Raw genomic sequence first — 18,945 nt, 5'->3', positions numbered from 1 at the left:
AGGCTAGATATTTGGCCCTTAGAATGCGAATCTGGGAGTTCAGCCAAAAGTTTAGAAACCTGGGTAAAAAGGGCCAGGGCATACTTTGACATGTGTCTGGTAGTTGACCGCTCTAAAAGCCAATGTGACAGAGGTGTATACTTTTTTTGCCAGTGTGTTACATTGTCTTACAGTCCTTATCAGTGGGAAGGGCAGAGGTGGAGGGAAGTAATCTGGAAGTTTTTTCTGCAGAGACTGAAACAGTGCCTGCAGCAGGGCATTTAATCAGAAATGTGGACTTTTCTATGACCTTATAAAACCTGCCACGCCTTCTAGGAGCTGGTGGTTGGGAATCAGGGTTTTGAGAGGCTGCATTAAAGGTGTCCAAAATGGCTGGTAAGACTGCATGGATGGCTGAAGGTGAAGTGGTGTCCATTTGTAAGAGTTCAAAATACCTCTTTTGAACCTCTGACATTTGAGTGGAATTCCATTTAAAAAACTCTCTCATTTTAGAGATTGTTTCACCAAAGGTGAGGTCCTCTCCTGGGAAGTCTGCCTCAGGACACTCCTCCTCGGGGAAGGCATCTGAGAGGCACTGGAAAGGGAGTCCTCTGAAGAAGAACCTGAAGAGTCTTCAGCTTCAAGAGAATGAGGATCTTCAGTCTAAGGCCTAGGACTGATAACTGGAGGGGTAGCTGGAGGGAAAGAAGGCCCAAGGGCCATGAAGGCAATAAATAAGCTTTGAGAGAAAGCTTGCCAATCAGGCAGGCTTTCTGAAGGAGAAGAGATATATTTTGTCTTTTGTTTCCTTTTCAAGGAAGAGGTAGGCCTGGAGGGCATAGGGCCTAGGTTCAGACAGTTCTAAAGCAGTGGAAAGACCAGTCTGGACGTCCGTTGCGAGCCGAGGTTCCCTCCAGTCGTCCGTGTCTGACCTCTACAAAACCTCCATGGACGTGTTTTCAGCCCTAGGTTCTGCGGGCTTCTGAATGCTACCCGCTGCATTTAACTCAGCTGGTTCCGTACGTTCCTCCAGGTGAACATTTGCCACAGGGGGAATGTCAGGTGCAGCAGTAGGTTCACGCCTGGAAACTTTCGCCTTCTTTTTTGGTGGCTTGATGGTCTAACCGAAAGGCCCTTCCATTGTCACAGCCAGATGTTTAAGATGCTGGTTTCCTCAGTACATGTTTAGGGCATGCAGATGGCTACGAAGAGTCTTAGGAATGAAGGCCTGACAAACTGCACAGGTTTCATGGTCATAGTTGGGCCCTAGACAGAAAAGGCAAAGGTCGTAGCAGACAATCATCTATTTGACAATTTTGATGTTCTAAATAAAAAAAAAAATAAAAAAAAGAATATAATGAGCTACAAAATTGCTCAAACATAAATTATTGGTTCTTTCTTCTTGAATCTGTTTATCTCTTTCTGCTTGATGACCATCAGACCCCTTGAAGTCAGTTTATGCCCATTTACTCCCCCTTCACCTGGGGATGAAGCCTGACTGTGGCAGGCTGCTATCTAGGCAGCATTCAGGGGTTTTCTGATATTTCTCGACTTCCTGCCTCTTGATGGCTGACATGTATGTTTGCTTTTGTTTTTCCTGTCTTGAGCCAGCACCCATGTTTGTTAATCAGGCCCTGTCCTCCTGGGCACTCTCTAAACCCATACATTCTCTTGCACAAGAGCCCTACTACCCATTTCTTACTTCGGGTGAAAATCAAGCAAGCTGAGAGTGGGAGCCATCATCCATTTGCTGAGAGATCAGAGCTTTTGCATTGAGCCCTTTCCTGTCCTATGCATGCCTAGTCACATCCAAGTGGTTATTGTACAGTGGGCCTTTGCAGTGTGCATCCACAGTTTTGCATGCAACATAATCGGCTGTGCTGCCTCATAGGCTGCACCCTCTATGAGATCTGCATTTTCCACTGGAAATTCAGCCATGGAGAGTGTGCACCCCTCCCTTGAATAGAGACAAGCAGGCTATACCTTATCATTACTCCATCCTTCCATGCAAACTCCAGTAGGTACCCGAGTTGATAATTGAAATGTGGTCGCTAGGTCATAGTGAGGATGTTATCTTCTTGTGCCAGTAGATCTTGCCATTGTCTCATTTTTTAGAGGCGGGACATGTATATGTCTGTGCACACCCTTCCCAGAAATGTATGTACCTTTTGAACACTACTGTTGAAGCAACTTGACAAAAGCCAAGTGCATGCACCCATTCTATCCACTACACACCATTCTTCCATCTCCAGCAGAATCTGGCTTTGTAGCGTATGTCCTTCTTTTCCCATGTTGCAGTATTCATAACCTTTGGGTTGTCCTCTGTTAGCTACCCGAATGTCCAGCCTGTAGACAAAAGCTTTAGTCACCGCATGGTACGTGGGACATCTGACATTGGCCGCGATGTCTGCACATACCTTTCCTCTGAACTTCTGTGCCGCCAGTCAAACATCAGCTCTTTCTGCCGTTGGATCTTCAAATTTAAGATAAGTACCCCATTGGGGCCGTTTTCTTCTTCTCTTTTTTGGTCACTGCCTGCTTAGGTTCATGTAATCCAGAAAAAGGAAGCAGAAAGAGATAAACAGATTCAAGAAGACAGGACCAATAATTTATGTTTGAGCAATTTTGTAGCTCATTATATTCTTTTTTTATCTAGAACATCAAATTGTCAAATAGATGATTAAGTCTGCTATATGGCATAGAGATAAAACCGTGACTATGGTGAGTCTGAATAGTAGCTCTGGAACTGGAAGAACAGAGCACGAGATGGGTGGGAGTGAGCAGCTTATTCCAGGTTGTCCATCCTGGGAGGAGGAGTCAGTGGCCTGGATCTGCTGTTCTGTTCCTGTAAAAAGACTTGTGCACAACCAGTGGACACAGGAACAAAAGTGGGTTTCGTTATCCCATGCTGGTGATGGCAGCTCTCATTGGGGGGAGTACACATATGACAGGAGTATAGCACAGAATGCCCTGGCAGTTAAGCAGGTACCCAGTACAGCCACCGGAAGTGGGGTTAGGTCAAAACAAAAACACCATCATTGTTGCCTGATTGATGGCCATGTCACAGACTGCTCTCAACCTGATTATGGGGAAAAAATGAGCAGTGGCAGTAGCACAATGGCCAAAATGATTAAAGTACAAAACAAAGGACTCGACACATAGTCTTTCAACTCTAACACAAATGTACATTACTTTATATACACATATGTTTGTGTAAAATCTTACAGTGCATAAGATGTAACCTTAGACATCACGCACATCATGGGAATCACAACATTTAAATATAACTTCTGATCTGCTTAGTGACTCAGTATTAAATCTTCAAGGTTTAGAACTGCATGGTAAAGGCAATAAATTGTACAATAAATTCAGAGTAGTAGAATTCAAAGAGAATGATAATAAAGATAAGTAATATATTAATGACGTTAAGCAATTTCTTTTTCTATGATCTATGGTTAGTGGCTGATCAGACAAAAGATTAAACAACATGATAGGGCTACTCCTAGGTGTGCAAGGAACAATCTACTTTGGTGTTGGGTCAGCTCAAAGACACAAAGACAGGGCTGCCCATCTGTGTTACTGTCAAGCCATCTTTATGAATGAGCCCAACCTGCCAGAAAAAAGTTGGCTGGGAGGGGTAGGAAGGAACTTCTGCAGACCAACAGTGCCGGGGGGTAGGGAGGAAACTATCTACATCTGTGCAAGCCTGTGACCTAATAATACCAGCAGAGTAAGGGAGCAAGTGATTTTGCTATACTTGATGATCAGCACCCACTGATGTCACTGTGTGTCACAGCCCTTGGTAGACACACTGACCATCCACCACACAGAAAACAATTATGACACCCTGATCTGCCTACAAACACTCTTACTTCCTAGCACTTAATAAAAGGCAACAAAAATATTTTACTCAAGAGAAACTAGGATTACCTAGCAAAAAGATAATTTCGAATCTACAGGCCGAAATAACTAGGATGTTTAAATAAGTAAAGCAGAGGTCTGAAAGATGCTAAACAATCTTAAAGCAGTTAAGGAAGGGAGTAGGGCAGGGTGTTAAAAAAAGTTTTCTTTACATTGATGGAAAGCCATTAAAAATATTTGATAATAAAAAAAATTGAGTCTAGCAACACTTGGAAAGTCAATAAATCACCCCACTCACCTTGTCATATCGGAGTGCTTGCACAATCTGTGGAATGTAGAATAAAATAGCATCCTGTAAATACAAAATGTGATAAAATCAGCTTGAGATAAGCTATTCCTAGGTGTGCAAGCAGCAGTTACACAAAAACAAAAAAATGATTTGCTTACATCAAGTACAAGACATAAATGGTAGTGGTAAGATCTCATTTCTTACCACTGAAAACTGCTAACACTGAAAAACTTATTACATGCATATAAGAATATTTTTTCAGGAAGTGTTCTGCCTCGGTGCTACTTATTTAATACTATATGCTATAAAACAATTGGAGCTGCTCACCCAAACACTGTTTTCATATCAGCCACTGTCCTAATGAATGCAGCACCCACAAATACATTCCTCCCCCAATACACAGATGCACTCATGTGACACATAATGCCTTCTTCAGGACTGCTCATCAAATTCATATAAAAATCTGTGAAAAAAATGGCACCTCTACAAATCTGACTCCCTCCTTCCAAAAGGGCTGGTAGTACACACCGTTGCTGTCTGTGCTTCTATCCATTCTGCACAGTTCTCTGTCTTGACTAACAAGCAAAATGACTGTCAACGATGTTCTCATCTGGAGATAAGACCATGGCAGGGTATAAATAATTCACGTTACTCATGGCAGACGGCAATGTCTGGTCATGAGAACTGCACCCACATAACCAACTTACAGCCACCTCTTGTGAATAACAAATGAGTTACGCACATCTTGCCATACTGCAACACTAGTACAAACAGTACTTTTTATATCAATAGATCTATCTATAGGTAGATATATATATATATACAGATTTAAATTTCTTATTCACTTTTAAAGATCAAATATGAAATTATTTCAACAATGTTACTTAAAATTAAAAAAATATATACATTGTGATTTCAAAGAGAACCTAAATGTTAATGTTTCTCTATATGCACATATACAGCTCAATAAACCTTTGCACAAAATATAGACAGTAGTTATTTTAATGCAAAATTTCTACTTTTGCTGCATAGTTCTGTTTGTTTTCTTTTAGAATACTTTAAATAATGCTGTTTTTGTTGGTTACCCAATATGCAATTTAAATAGCAGGGTTGGGTCTATGCAAAAAAGGCAGTTTTGGAAATATGAAGAATTCATTTAGATTTCCTGTAAGATTAATGTACTTAACAAAAAGATTAACATATAATCATACAATGGGGATTACTTATAAAGAATATTTTTACCTTTTATACACAATGCCACTGTATTTTGCTAAATTGTATCAATTCATTTTTCTTGTATGACTCCCTGATGGCTCGTTACAGATTTACTATGAATCCACACATTCACAGTTCAGAGTTATAATACAGTCTGTGCCACAGGCAGTAAGAGCACTACTGTTTCTGTTAGGTGCAGGATTCAGAAGCACAGGAGTATTACAATTTAAGTAACTAGATCTGAAAACTGTTGGTGAATTTTTAAATGGGTGGGGAGAGAAGGAAAGTTGTTTTGTGATTTACAAATGAGTTTCCTGCCTAGTTCCATGGCACAGACGGATGAAGCCCTAATACTCCTCCTCTCAACTGGGGTTCGGCTAGTGGTCGAGGCACTGGAGAAGGCAAACAAGTGGGGAATAAGTGAAGGCACATGGCTTGCTTACCTCCCCTGGGGGTTTGTAAGGGTTAAGTGTACTCTGAAGCAAACTAGGAGGTGTAATTCCTTGGTGACAATGGGGGAATCTCCTGCTCATGACCTGAAGGGAAGGGCATGGCGGCATGGAGGAAGCCAGAGACAAATGCACCAAATCAAGGGTACATTGAAAGCATTTTTGCTAATGATTTAGAAAGTTTACAGGGCAAGACAACTTGAACCAATGTGCATTTTTTTAAGTAAAATAAGTCTTCAGTTTAATGATTGTCTTTATGTTTAAGTGTAATCTATTATCTTTGCTGAAAAAAATCAACCATTTTAAGAGAAACAGACCAAACTTCTGAGTCAAAATCAGAAACATTTCTGAAGATCAAAGACAGCTGAGAAGAATGCTTGTTCTCTATAATGGTAAATTTAAAGGGAGAAAGGAAAAATAATGCACTTAATTCTTAATCATCTAGTACTACTACTACTACACAGTTGTACAATGTACTTATGATAAAAGATGATCTCTGAAGGGAAGAAACTAACAGAAAAGCATAATGTTTACTTTTAACCTTTTGTTCCTTGTCTGGAGAAGCTTTGCTTAGGTGCGTCATCCTCTCCAAGAAGACCAAGAGTGGTCTTGTGCCTCTGAAGGTACTGACTCAAGGTGCACGAGACAAATGTCCAGTTTTTGCATGCACTTTTTTCTGTTCTTTGAGCTAGTAAGGATCCACAGGGAAGTATGCATATAGCAGACAAATTCCAGCTGTCAAAACAGTCCAGATCATTTAAATGAACAGCTGAGAATTAAGAAGAAAAATCTGCAAAATAGAACAGTTTCAACAATAACTACGTACAATTTACCAGCAGGGTGACGGTGGAAAGGCATATTTATTGTTACAGTGGCCTCTACTCAAAAGATCTACTGTTATCACGAGTACTTTACACAACTCTTAATATTTTCTTCAGGGGAAGGTTACTCTAACAGTAAACTGTAACACATAGGAAGAATCCCAGACAGTGCTATTATAATTATGGAAGGTGGATAGCTACAGGATCTTACCCTTAGACCTATGTTTCCAATTTGTAGTGCAGGATAAACATGTGGACAACTGTCCGTTTGACAGCTCATGCAAAAATTATATGTAAAGTAAGCTACTAAGTACCCTTGCTGCTCTGGTGGAATGTGCTCTGAAAGTTCACACAGCAAAATGACAATGCAGTGGAATGGTCACTCTGATAATGCATGCTAACAGAAAAGCCTTCTTTTATTCTTTGTGGAGATAAAAAGATGACATTCTTCTGAATACACAACTCTTCCTAGTGCAGTATTTTAGCTACCTGTAAACATCTACCGTATGTAAAAGATACTCTCCTATTTTGGCAGTTTGGATAAAAAAAAGGCAGCTGAATACACCAACTCATTCAGAAACACTGCTGTGACAATCTTTGGCATGATGAAGATTAGTTTTAATGACACTTTTTCATCACAGAAAACTGTATAAGGAAACTTGCATATACGATCCCTGTAACTCTAGCTGCCACAGTTATAAGCCACTAAGATAATAAAGTGTTTTACACAAATTTTACTTTCTCTTTGTTGTATGTGCTTGTTCAAATGGAGGCAATGCTAGAAATCTATCTTCTTGGCAGTCTTAAGTGTAGGCCATCATTAAGAAAGGCCTTAATTGACAGATTCACTGCTGTGCAAGGTTAGGTTAAAACACAGACAGACATTTCAGATATATGAAACATAACAGAATATGCTAAGTTGACCAGAAGATGGTTTTGGTAGTCTAAAATCCCTGGGATACATAAGATAGGTCTAGACCCTCTAATGTAGTTGAACATACAAATATATTCCACCTCAATAAGTAAAATTTCCTATTACATCACCTTCTGGCTTCTCTCAAGTTGTTTAATATGTAGCTGGGAAAATTATTACTACTTGGTATTAACGTTGTATCCTCCATGCTGACAAAGTTAATGTTTTAACAAAGGGACATCATACCTCACTTTGTTGCTGTGTCGGGAAGAACGTATGTAGGGTAATGGTCATAAAGAAACATTGGCCATGTTACTAAGAGTGAAACTGTAAATCTTGAAAGATCTGTCCTTTTTGTCACTATACACAATTGTTTTGTTGCCTCTGTTGATTTGAAGGTGACTTGGGTGGGCAAGGTTGATTACACTTTATGCAGATTTGGAAAGATCCTTCTTGATAAAACCAGTTGCCCTTTACACAATGGTGATTGAAAAATGGGTTCTCCGGGCATAACCTATCACTGTCAGAGGCAGAAAGTCATTCCTCCAGACAGGCCACTTATTTTTATTTTATTTACGCAAGGAAGACACATGGACAAAACTTGGGAGGACATTGAAAGAGATGAGAGAAAAAAAAATGACAGCAACTAGCACTTCCAAGGTAACCTACCTTGACAATGAAAGGCTATGATGACATACCTGAATTCCTTCTGAAAAATCATCATGTCAGCAAGGTAGAAATGTCAGTATGCATCAACCATACAAACAAAACTGGATATGCAAGTCCATCCCCATTAATAGTAAATGCGCCAGACTTGGTCACCTCTGCATGTTTAATTTTCTCTGGTTACAAGCCCCACCCCATTTTATCCATAATACCCTGCAAAAAAGCTTACACTCCAGAACTCTGTCATGCTCCACTAAAGTGGATCTAGATAAGGTAAGAACAAGACTGGGTATGCTGACAAGTACGGCCTGCTTTAAGATCTACTGATATGGTAATTATATAAATCTTATACGGGGGATGAGAAAAATCGTCTTTGTCAACATAAAGAGCCCAAAGTCTATCCTCCTGGGTGGTCTCCTTCATGGGAACATAACTTTAATATGAGAAGTCCTGAAGGAAGGCCAAGACCTAGAAATCACATCCAGCTTATATTACCTTATGAAACTATTCAATGAACCCTATGCAGCTGGTGCACAACTATGGATGATGTAGTCTTGAAAAATACATGACAAAGTTGTCACACTGCCCTAGCTGAGTGAACACTTGCCACAGTGATGCTCTATCCTAGCAGAAAATCAAGTATGGAGAATTAACACAAGGTTTACAACTCAGATACTCTTTCAACAAATGTAATTGCCACTAGAAACAGCATTTTCCATGACACATGCTTCAGGTCCGCTGCAGTACATGGTTTAAAGAGAGGAAGAGTTAATATTTCAAAAACAAAGCAGAAATCCCATGGATGAAGAGAATCCTTGATAGAAGGGTGGATACGGAAAGCACTTCTGAAAAAGGCCTTACTTCCCAAAGATGTTAATGAGAACAAGTTAGAGACCTGATGAAAGCAAGAAATGGCGGTAAAGTGTACTATAATAGAACAGCTTAATACAGTATCAAAGATCTGAGGAAAAAATCAAAACTGCTGACACATGACCTGTGAAAGGAATCAAATCTTTGGAAGTAGATCAAATGGAAAAAAAAATGTCAATTTATTTTTGTACACGTTTCTTGTATCAAGCTTCTATTTCTGGACTGTCCTAAGAGGGTACAGAGAGTCCCTGGCCATTAATGAAAATGGAGTGACCAAGTGGTTAGATGACGAGAGGCTGAGTGAAGTTTGTTGAACTGAAGAGTAAAGATGTTACCAAGAGGTCTCGGGTATAAATGTTTCTACAGAAAATGAGGCCTAAGCAGAGGACACTAAACTTGTTGAGGCCAAAATGGGGATATAGTGATGACGTTGGGCATGCTCTGCCCGGCTTTCTGTATGAATTTCAAAACAAAGGGTAATGAGGAATAGTGCAAAAAAGATAGTAACAGTATAAAACAGAATAACTATAACAGAGACCACCTCTAACAGGAACAGACTCCTGAGAACAGTGGAACCAAAATAGCTCTATGCCTAGAAGCTAAATCCAACTTATAATGGGAAATAAAAGTGTGAGGATGGTGTCAATAGGCAGTCTGTCTTGGTTCTTTGTGTCTAATCTCATAAACAAGGGTAATCAGAGATGTTAGCCATCTGGATAAAGATACCTTACAAACAGCTGATCAGATTTTCTGAATTGTTTGTTTCTGTCCAAGTAGTACGATGAACATCCAGACAGTGTAATTTTTGTTCAGACCTATTTGAATACTCGAAAAAAGACAGGGAGGTCAATGCACTGGTTTAGATTTGATGTTGAAACCACCTTAGGCAAAAAGGATGGAAACTCTGTCCTTATGGAACACAAGGTAAGGAGAACGACAACTGAGTGCTTGAAGTTCTGAAATTCTTCTAGCTGATGTGATAGCCACCAGAAAGAGAGTTTTCCATGATAATAACTTGGTCCCAAGGAGAAGGAGGATTTCTTACAGGAGGTCTGAGCAGAAAATGGAAATTAGAAATAGCTGCCAATTGAACCTTAAGAGTAGATGGAGATGAACCTGCATGGAAGAGTTCAGCCAGAAAATCGAGGACTAGTTGGATGGTGAAAGGATCTATGTCCTTTCCTTGTGCCCAATATGAAAAACTCAAATAAATCTTTATCAAAATATCTCTAACAGAGTGAGATAATTGAGGAAGCCTGGCTACGGTTGGAAGTGGAGGAACCAAGCAGTGAGGTTCAGAGGGAGGGAGGGGATGAAACTGACCCGACTGATGGATCAAAAGATCTGGAACTAGGTCCAGATTCCCCAAAAGAAATCGATGCAGAAAGGGGAACCACACTTGTCGAGGCCAGTAAGGAGCAATGAGGATCAATGAGGCCTTCTGGAGAGATCAGTGGGAAAGGAGGAAATGCATACAGACCAAACTTGGACTAAGCGTCCCTGCTGGGTTGGCCTGGTAAAGGAAATAGAGTGAAGTATTCTCTGCACTTGCTGTTTTGGGGAGTAGCAAAAGATCGCAGCAAGGCTGACCCCACTTGAGAAATATCTCTCTCACTACAGAGTCTTTCAGAGACCACTCGTGAGGCATGAGTATAGCTCTGCTCAACTTGTCCGCAATGTGATTGACTTCCCGGGATGGCGTTGCAGGAGGTGGAACAAATGGTCTCCCCAACAGGAGCTGGGGAAGACATCCACCACATGAGATGCTTTTATCATAATGGTGTGAGACATTGGAAGTTCCTGGTATGACCATTGAGAAAAGAGCATCCACTGAAGGATCTATCTGGCCAATGGAAGGAGGGAACACCTTTAGAACTAACCTGGCTTTGGCTCTGTTGTTGTTGAGAAGTAGTGATACCAATTTTGAATGTCTGATATCCTTTGGTTCGTTAGTGTTGCAGACATGTTTACAGTATCATTTATTGAGATACCCAGTTTTGACAGACGAAAAGTGTAATCTCTGGCCATCAGAAGGAGATGCTTGGTGGGAGCTGTGAGAGCCAGTCGTCCAAATATGGAAACACCTGGAATCCTTCAGGTGAGAAGCTACCACTGCCATGCATTTGGTCCAAAGGGGGCAGTGGTGAGACCAAAGGGCAGGGCCCTGAATTGAAAATGACTGGTTCCCAGCCTGAAGCGGAGGAATCTTCTGAGCGCCTGTTCATTTTATGTGATCTGAAGGTCTATAGAGCACATCCAGTTTCCTTTTCCCAACAGGGGAAGAATGGATTGCAGCGTGACCATCAATCTTGTTTTCTTGACCGATCTGTTCAAGATACTGAGATCCAAAATTGGTCTCCAGTCCCTGTTTTCTTTGGAACTAAAAAGAACCTTGAGTAGATTCCGATCCTAGTTGGTCTGCTGGCACTGGCTGAATAGCAAGCAGTTTTGAAATTTCCAAAGCTGCTATATTCCTTTGAGCGGTGGAACATCTGGAAGGGATTTTTTTGACTGACTTGGAGAGCGAAGAAAGGGAATAGAATAACCTTCGAAATGATGGACTGTACCCATTTGTCTTGTGTCAAGGATAGCCAGGCTTCTGGGTACAGTGACACAGGGATGCTGAAAGGGCTTATCGGAAGAAGTTTCTGGTTTCTGCCTCTAGGGCGGCGTCTACCATTGTTGTTCCCCTCTGCCTCTGGACTCTCGCGCCAGGCGAAGTCCCTTGAGATTGTTTTTGGCCTTTGGGACCTAGTCAGGGTTTCTTTCACTTGTGGACCAAAAGGATGATCCATCATAAGAGAGGAGGCATGGAGGAGTTGGAAATAGAATTAAGGATAGCCAGCTGCGTGTTCATTTTTCTTGGAAACCCGCTAGCTGGGAACATAAGCAGCATTTCAGCTTCTTTGATCAAGTCCCTTTGAATAGTAAATGTCGCTGAGGAGAACATCCCCTATCCATGGACCTAGATTCCTTGTTAGGTGGATGGACAGGCACTGAAGGATCAGCCAGTTCCTTCTTCATCCACAGAGACTCCTTTAGATAAAATTCCTTGTCTGTTGGAGCTGTGATGAATTTGGAGGGTCTCTCCACTGAATCAGGTTTAGCAACCACCTGCATGAGGGGGTTTAAGGATCTCCAGAATGTCTGCAAAGAGACATCTTCAGAAGGGTCAGAATCATCCAGATCTGTGCTCTTCTGCCAAATCAGGAGAGGCCTCGAAGAGGATGAAATCCCACAGGGGCTCCTGAGGAGTTGGCTCTCTGCGGTCCGAGATGAGGGAGTGAGACCCTGAGGCAGCATAGAGGGAGGGGCTGACGAGCCGACTGTGGAGTAGAGCCAGGCTCTAACATGCACCCCTGTCAGGCAGAGCCAGAGGTCCCCCCGGCACCGACAGTGATGGCTCGAGGAGCCGAACTCACCGCCGAGATTCCTCCATGGAAGAAAACGGAGCCGACGACGAGCCGAAGACAATTGGAGGAAGGAGTTGATGGACCGGGACAGGCACCGACTGATGAGTCGGGCTCTGAAGCATCTGGGCTAGTGCCTCAGACTTGAGTAGTCGACTCACCACCCTCTGAAGGTCATGATCAGACAGCCTCGATGACCTAGAGGAATTCAGACAGCAGGGGAGAACCTGGAGCCGAATGAACGGAGCCAAGAGAAGGTGACCTAGACCTCTTTCTGGTTGTCGGCTCAAGATCTTGTCGAGCCGAGCATGGGTGGACTCGATAACCTCCCGCCCCCGGAGGCAGGGAGCCACAGAAACTGTGGACTGAGTCTTATCGGCTCCAGCGGAGCCGATAAAGGCAAAGGTTGAACAACCTGAGGTCTCGCTCAGAAGCCGGAGTCAAGACCTCGATGCCTTGGAGGGCTTCCCTGTTGAGACAGACAGGGAATCCAACAAGCCTCTCAAAATGAGCTTGTTTTTCTTTCCTGCAGGACCCTGGGGCTGAAGCCATGGCAGACAGCACAGGAGTGTCAGAGACATTTTCTGACAGCACGCATCACACTTTAACTGGTGAACACAAACACACACTCAAACACACCAGTTATACCCTGTCAAAAACACAATTATATTAAAAGTATACTAAAATTACAATAAGCAGTAGTACACTACACAAACACCCCAAGGGAAGAACTAAAAGTTCTTTTTGACAAAGAACGGGAGAAAAAGGTTCGGGGATAGAGTTTAATAAAACTACACTAACTTAGGAATAATTAAACTAAAAAGAAACAAGAGTAACTTTTATAGAAAAGTTAAAACTTACCAGATCTGAGGTAACTTAGCATTGTGGGATAGGAACCAACTCAACCCATCCAGCAAGAATGAAGGCGAGATAGACAACTTAACATCATCCTACGCATCATTTTTTGATGACAACATCCCATGGATGTTCTCCTAGAGAAGGAATTAAGCCAAAGACATTGCTTCACTTGGTGTTGGTCAGGGATGCAAACAGGACACCATAAAGCGATGCAAACAGGACACCATAAAGCTTCCCTCAGTGATGGAATAAGTTCTGCATTAGACAGACAGACAGAAAGACAGTCATGAAGTATCAGCAAGCAATAACTGGGCTTGCCTTCTTGAGAAAATGGCCTTGCAAAGAGCCTTGCAAAGAATGTGACTGACAATCAGACATTGCCCATTCTCATACCCTTGTCACTTCTTGATGTGGTTAGGAGCGACTTCCACTTGCATGTTTATATACCAAGCGAATGTAATGTTAGAGTGGATGGCTACAGCACCTTGGAGCAAGGGGTCCTAAAAAAAAAATTGCAATGTGTGAACAACTGCCCTCATTTTCAGAAAACCAATGTGAGTACAACTTGAACCATCTGGCATTAACAGTGCCCCCTCACACTAAGGTAGAGCTATCTGTGATTACAGTCATTACATGAGTGGCAACATGAAGCAGACTGCTCAGTGTCAGATTTATAGTCTAAATCTGACCATTTCATGATGAAACCTGCAGTTCCTGGAAATTATGATGTGTTGTGTCATGGGGACCAGTTTGCTAACTGTCATGTAGAACATGGCACAGGAAACCACCTACACAGATGCTGCCATGACAGTTAGTGTTCAAAGACTCTCTCTCTCTCAATACTCCCACACATACCTCCTAACCTGTAGACATTAAAGAGCTAGGTAAAGGCTCTTGCAAAATATGTGAACTGGCCAAAATCTGGTCAACATCAGCATAAAACTTGCACACTGAATAGGATAAATCATCTCACTTTCAGTACGCTTGCAGAATGTAACATACTCTGAAACACAAAAAAGAGAGAGTGGCAAAATGATGTAAACGCAACCAAATACTACTACACTGGAAGGGGTTAAGCAGAACACTGGGACTTCTTCAGCCATGCAGCACTGCACCCTTTGCTTGGACTCAAGACCCTTTAGAGTAAGCACTAAGGTACACTAGAGTGGGTTAAAAGATTACTACCACATATCCAATAAGGCATAAGAAATGAAGTACACCTAGAACTTATGCTACAAAAACCTCCCCTACTTTCAGGATGGTTCCATGATCACTCAGCTAAAAAATGAAACTGAAATAACAGAAGACATACTTTTAAATAGAATCAAGACCACTCCTTAAACTATGCCAGTTCAAAAAACAAATAATTTCAAGTGCACATGTGAACAGTCAAACTTGAAAAATCAGCCATCTAATGTTCAGTGAGCGCAAACAACCAGTACTCTCAAACAACAGACAGGGCATTGCAGTGTTGTCTATTACAAATCATTGTTTTTTTTTTCCCAAAACATTTGCTTGAATGAAGGAATGACCAGTTTTTCTGAAGTACGTAACATTTCAGAAAGTTTGATTCTTTTCAGTCTCTGATGGTCCTAAAGTATCTCAGCAGTCCATTTAGGAAGATGACATATCTCCATATAGCCAACCCTAGAAGACCCGATCAGGTTTATAACCTAAAGACAAAAAGATAGAAGACAGGGCAAAAAGAAGAATACACAAAGTGCAATACAAGAGGCAGCTAAATAAACCGGCACAGAGACAAAATAAAAAACTGAATTAACAGTTGAGGCATATAACAATTACATAAAAAAGAAAAAAAAATGTGCTGCTTAGATCTCTGGTGTGGCCTACTGAAATTAAAAGAGGTCCTGCTTCTCATATGTTCAAAGGTAGGTACTAGCCTATTGGCCCTAAGGCCTATATAAGCTTAGCCAAAAAGGTACCCTGGCTTTCGCCACCCAAGAAAATTATTTTCCTGTGCCACTGTCGAGCAGAGCCACAGAAGAGATCCCCAGGGTGAATTTCCTATTTCCCATCCAATCATCAAGAATTTTCTTGAAGAGTGCTAATGAGAAGCCTTGTTTGATATACATAGATAGTTTGTTCCAGAGTATGAGAAGTCTCTGGGACAGGAATCTATACCTCCGGCATGTTCTGTTTATTATGGTGACAAGGTTTAGGTCCCTAAAGCATGTAGCTCGGAGGGATTTGGTATTCTTGCTCTGGGTTTGACATAGCTTTGTATGTTAGGCAGAGATCACCTCTGAGTAGGTGATATGCAATGGAGTAAAGCTGGAGTTTTCTGAGACAGTCTGCGTAGGGCATCTGTTTGAGGCCGGTAATCCTCTTTGTGAGGTATTTCTGCGGCCTTTCCAGGTGTTGTAGATGTCTTGTGAGGTACATACAAAAAGGGGCATTGTACTCTATAATGGGTCTAATGAGTGATGAGTAGAGGGGAACAATTATCGCTTTTTTCCTGGATGAGAAATCTTTTGTGATGAGGTGCGTCACGGAGAAAGATTTCCTGACTACTGTGGCAAGGTGATTATCAAAGGAGAGACTACTGTCCACCTGGGTCCCAAGGTCTCTTATCAAACTTTCGGTGATAAGTAGACTACTGCCTATGTGGTAGTTCATGGGTACAGAGTTTTTACCAAAAGGGATGACAATGCACTTTTTGGCATTCATCTTGAAGCCATGGCTTTGACACCAGGCATCTGTCTCAGTGAGGCCCTTTTGTAGGATGTCCACATCGTTAGGAGTTTTGACTATGGTTCCTAGTTTGCAGGCATCTGCGAACTTCATTAGCCAAAGACCTTCTGTGTTAGCCTGCAATTCAGAGAAGTAGATACCAAACAGGAGAGGACCCAGGACTGAACCCTGTGGTACTCCACTTGTCACTGGTCTGAAGTCAGATTTGGAGTCTGCTACTTTCACAGTGTGGGTTCTGTCAGTGAGCCAGTTGGCAACCCATCTTGTGACATAGGGATTTATACCTAGTTTAGTGTGTTTATCTATAATTCCAGAGTGGGGGATGGTGTTGAAAGCCTTGGCGAGATCTAGATAGGCTGTGTGAACCACCTTACCCTCATCTACAGCTTTGGTGACTGCTTTAAAGAAGTCTTTCAAGTTTAGGAGACATGATCTGCCTTTTACAAACCTGAACTGGGTGGGGTCCAGAGTTTGGAGATTACCAATGTCTTTGTTTAAAAGTTCCATGATGATACGTTCCATGGCCTTGAAGACCAGGCTCATCAGGCTAATGGGGTGGCAGTTCCCGAGGTCCATGGTGGATCCCCCTTTGTGGAGTGGGATAACCGTCGCTGTGCACCATTCAGTGGGCACAAAGCCTGAGGTGAGGCAATGATTGAACATGGTATTTAGGTGGGGTGTCAGTTCATTCTGTAGTTCATGTAGAACACAGACTGGGATGTTGTCAGGTCCCATGGATGCTGTGCTCTTGGCTTTGGAGAGTGCGGTTTTTACCTGTGCAGCCATGATTACAGGAACTCTGCATTCTTCTGGTATAGAGATGGGCCCCATTAGGACGTGGGGGGTAAAGTAAGCAGTGAACCTATCTGCCAGGATGTTGGCAATATCAGTTGGTTCTGTATATTTAGTGCCATTGTGCTGTAACTCAGAGCAGATCTGAGTGTTGCCATTAAGATTCTTGACATAGCTATAGAATGCTTTGTGGTTGTCTTTAGAAATGGTGGCAATTTTGTTTTTGTAACTAGCTTTGGAGGATTTTATGACGGATCTCAGCTTCTTACTGAGGCTGACCATGGAGTTCCTCCAATCATGGGATTTTACTCTTTTTTGCAGCAGTTTCTTTCTTCTGTTGTAGAGTTTGTTTATGGCAGAAGACCAGCAGATTGTCTTCCTTTTTTTGGAGGATAGCATCTTGGTTCTGTTACGGATAGCACAATCCATGCACTCGTGTAAGTGCTTATAAAGTGCATTTGTGTAAGATTCAGCAGTTGTACCTCTATTGTCCATCTGGATGGATGTCGTGGTTTGCCACTTCGGTCTTAAGAAGCGTGAAGTTGGCTTTGGAGAAATTTTTTCGGTGGTTTCCCTAATGGGGGGTGGGGGCAGGATGTGGTTGTCTAGGGTGATTAGCTTGTGGTCAGATCTGTCCAAGAGGAATTGACCTCTGATGTGGAACACCGGTCCCATGTTGGTAATGAGCAGGTCTAGGATATTGCTGCCCCTGGTGGGGATGTGGATAAGCTGATCCAAGGCAATGGAATTTATGAATTCCAGAAAACGTTGAGCAAAAAGTTGGTTCATGAGTAGTTTTCCCAGTTAATGGTGGGGTAGTTGAAATCGCCCATTATTAGGGTATTGGGCTGTACCCTAATATTTTCCAGTGTATCAAGAAATGAGGAGTAGGAATTCTGGGGCATGGTGCAGGATCTGTAGCAAGCTACAATTTGAATTGCGGTCTTGCCCAGAGTTAGTTGCACTTGGATAATCTCGGATGCATTACGCTGAGCAACTAGCCTGGAAGTGTGGATATCCTTAATGAATATGGACATGCCCCCGCCTTTAGTTTTTCGGTCCAGGTTAGGTGGCCGAAAGGTGTGGTATGAATTATAGCCCGGTAATGCAGGCGTGCTCTCAGGAGCCTTGAACCAGGTCTGTGTCACTGCACAGATGTCAATGTTCTCCATTTTAAGGAGTGCCTCGAGTGAGTGCATTTTGAGGTTTAGACTTATAGCACTGAGTAGCATTACCCTGAGATTTTGCTTGCTTGTACCGGTTACGGTGGTGAATTTGTCATTTGAACCTTGCCTGCAAAAGGCACTATAGGGGTGGCAAGAGCCTTAGCCAGTATCTGGAATCCCAAGGTGACAGGTGCAGGCAGACCTCTCAACCAATCGGGGACAAATTTCAACAGAATCAGGGACAAGTCATGAAAAAATCAGGGACAATCAGGGACACATTTAAAATATTAGTGCTATTAACTTGAAACATTGACAGAATTGGAGCATATGAATTAATACACACTTTCTGAAGTAAAAAATGTCTATAACTCTTAATTACTGACATTATTCATTAAGTGTAATTCACCACCTTTCCTCCAAAAGTCACTAGTCTAAGGAGGGATTAAGAGGGACAGAGCTAAAATTTGAGTCAAAATCAGGGACAGTTGAGAGGTATGGGTGCAGGCCATCTCTGGCAAAGCATCGTGGTCTGTCGATCATGTCATCTCAGGCAGACAGATACTGGATCTCCTTAGAATGACACCAGAAGCTTAGCCAATTGTTGAAGTCAATCACTTTGTCCTTGTACTGTGGTATAATTCTGGGTAATGGCAGGATGCCACTCAGGGTTAGGGTCATACCTGCCTTGGCTACAAGATTGGAGAGCTCCTCCATGTCTCTTTTCATGTAGTCCAGGGAAGTATGTCTCATGTCATTTACATCAACATGGACAATGACAAAGTCATATTTGTACTTGTTGTGGAGTGAACAGAGTGTGTGCGTTATGTGGCGGATCCTGGCACCCGACAGGCAGCTGACAGTAACTTTCTCCTTGTTTAGCCTGGTGAGTGGAACATCAGTGTGCCTGACTATAGAGTCACCTATGACTAGAGTGTTGGGTACAT

At 42.2% G+C, this 18,945-nt stretch overlaps 1 protein-coding gene across 1 annotated transcript in view; it reads right to left on the bottom strand.

Annotated features, from left to right (window-relative positions):
- Positions 1–18,945, bottom strand: part of PI4KA (phosphatidylinositol 4-kinase alpha) — a gene marked incomplete at its 5' end in the record, with an annotated part of 2,160,482 nt that overhangs the window by 374,079 nt on the left and 1,767,458 nt on the right. The window contains 1 exon segment of the mRNA XM_044068731.1: positions 4,139–4,192. Within this exon segment, the coding sequence (XP_043924666.1) occupies positions 4,139–4,192 (54 nt within the window).

The sequence above is a fragment of the Protopterus annectens genome, chromosome 4.part0, assembly GCF_019279795.1.
Source record: "Protopterus annectens isolate FY-2018-M chromosome 4.part0, PAN1.0, whole genome shotgun sequence".
NCBI classification, from domain to species: domain Eukaryota; kingdom Metazoa; phylum Chordata; order Ceratodontiformes; family Protopteridae; genus Protopterus; species Protopterus annectens.
The sequence above is the reverse complement of the archived record's forward strand: the minus strand, read 5'-3'. Positions and strand labels throughout refer to the sequence as shown.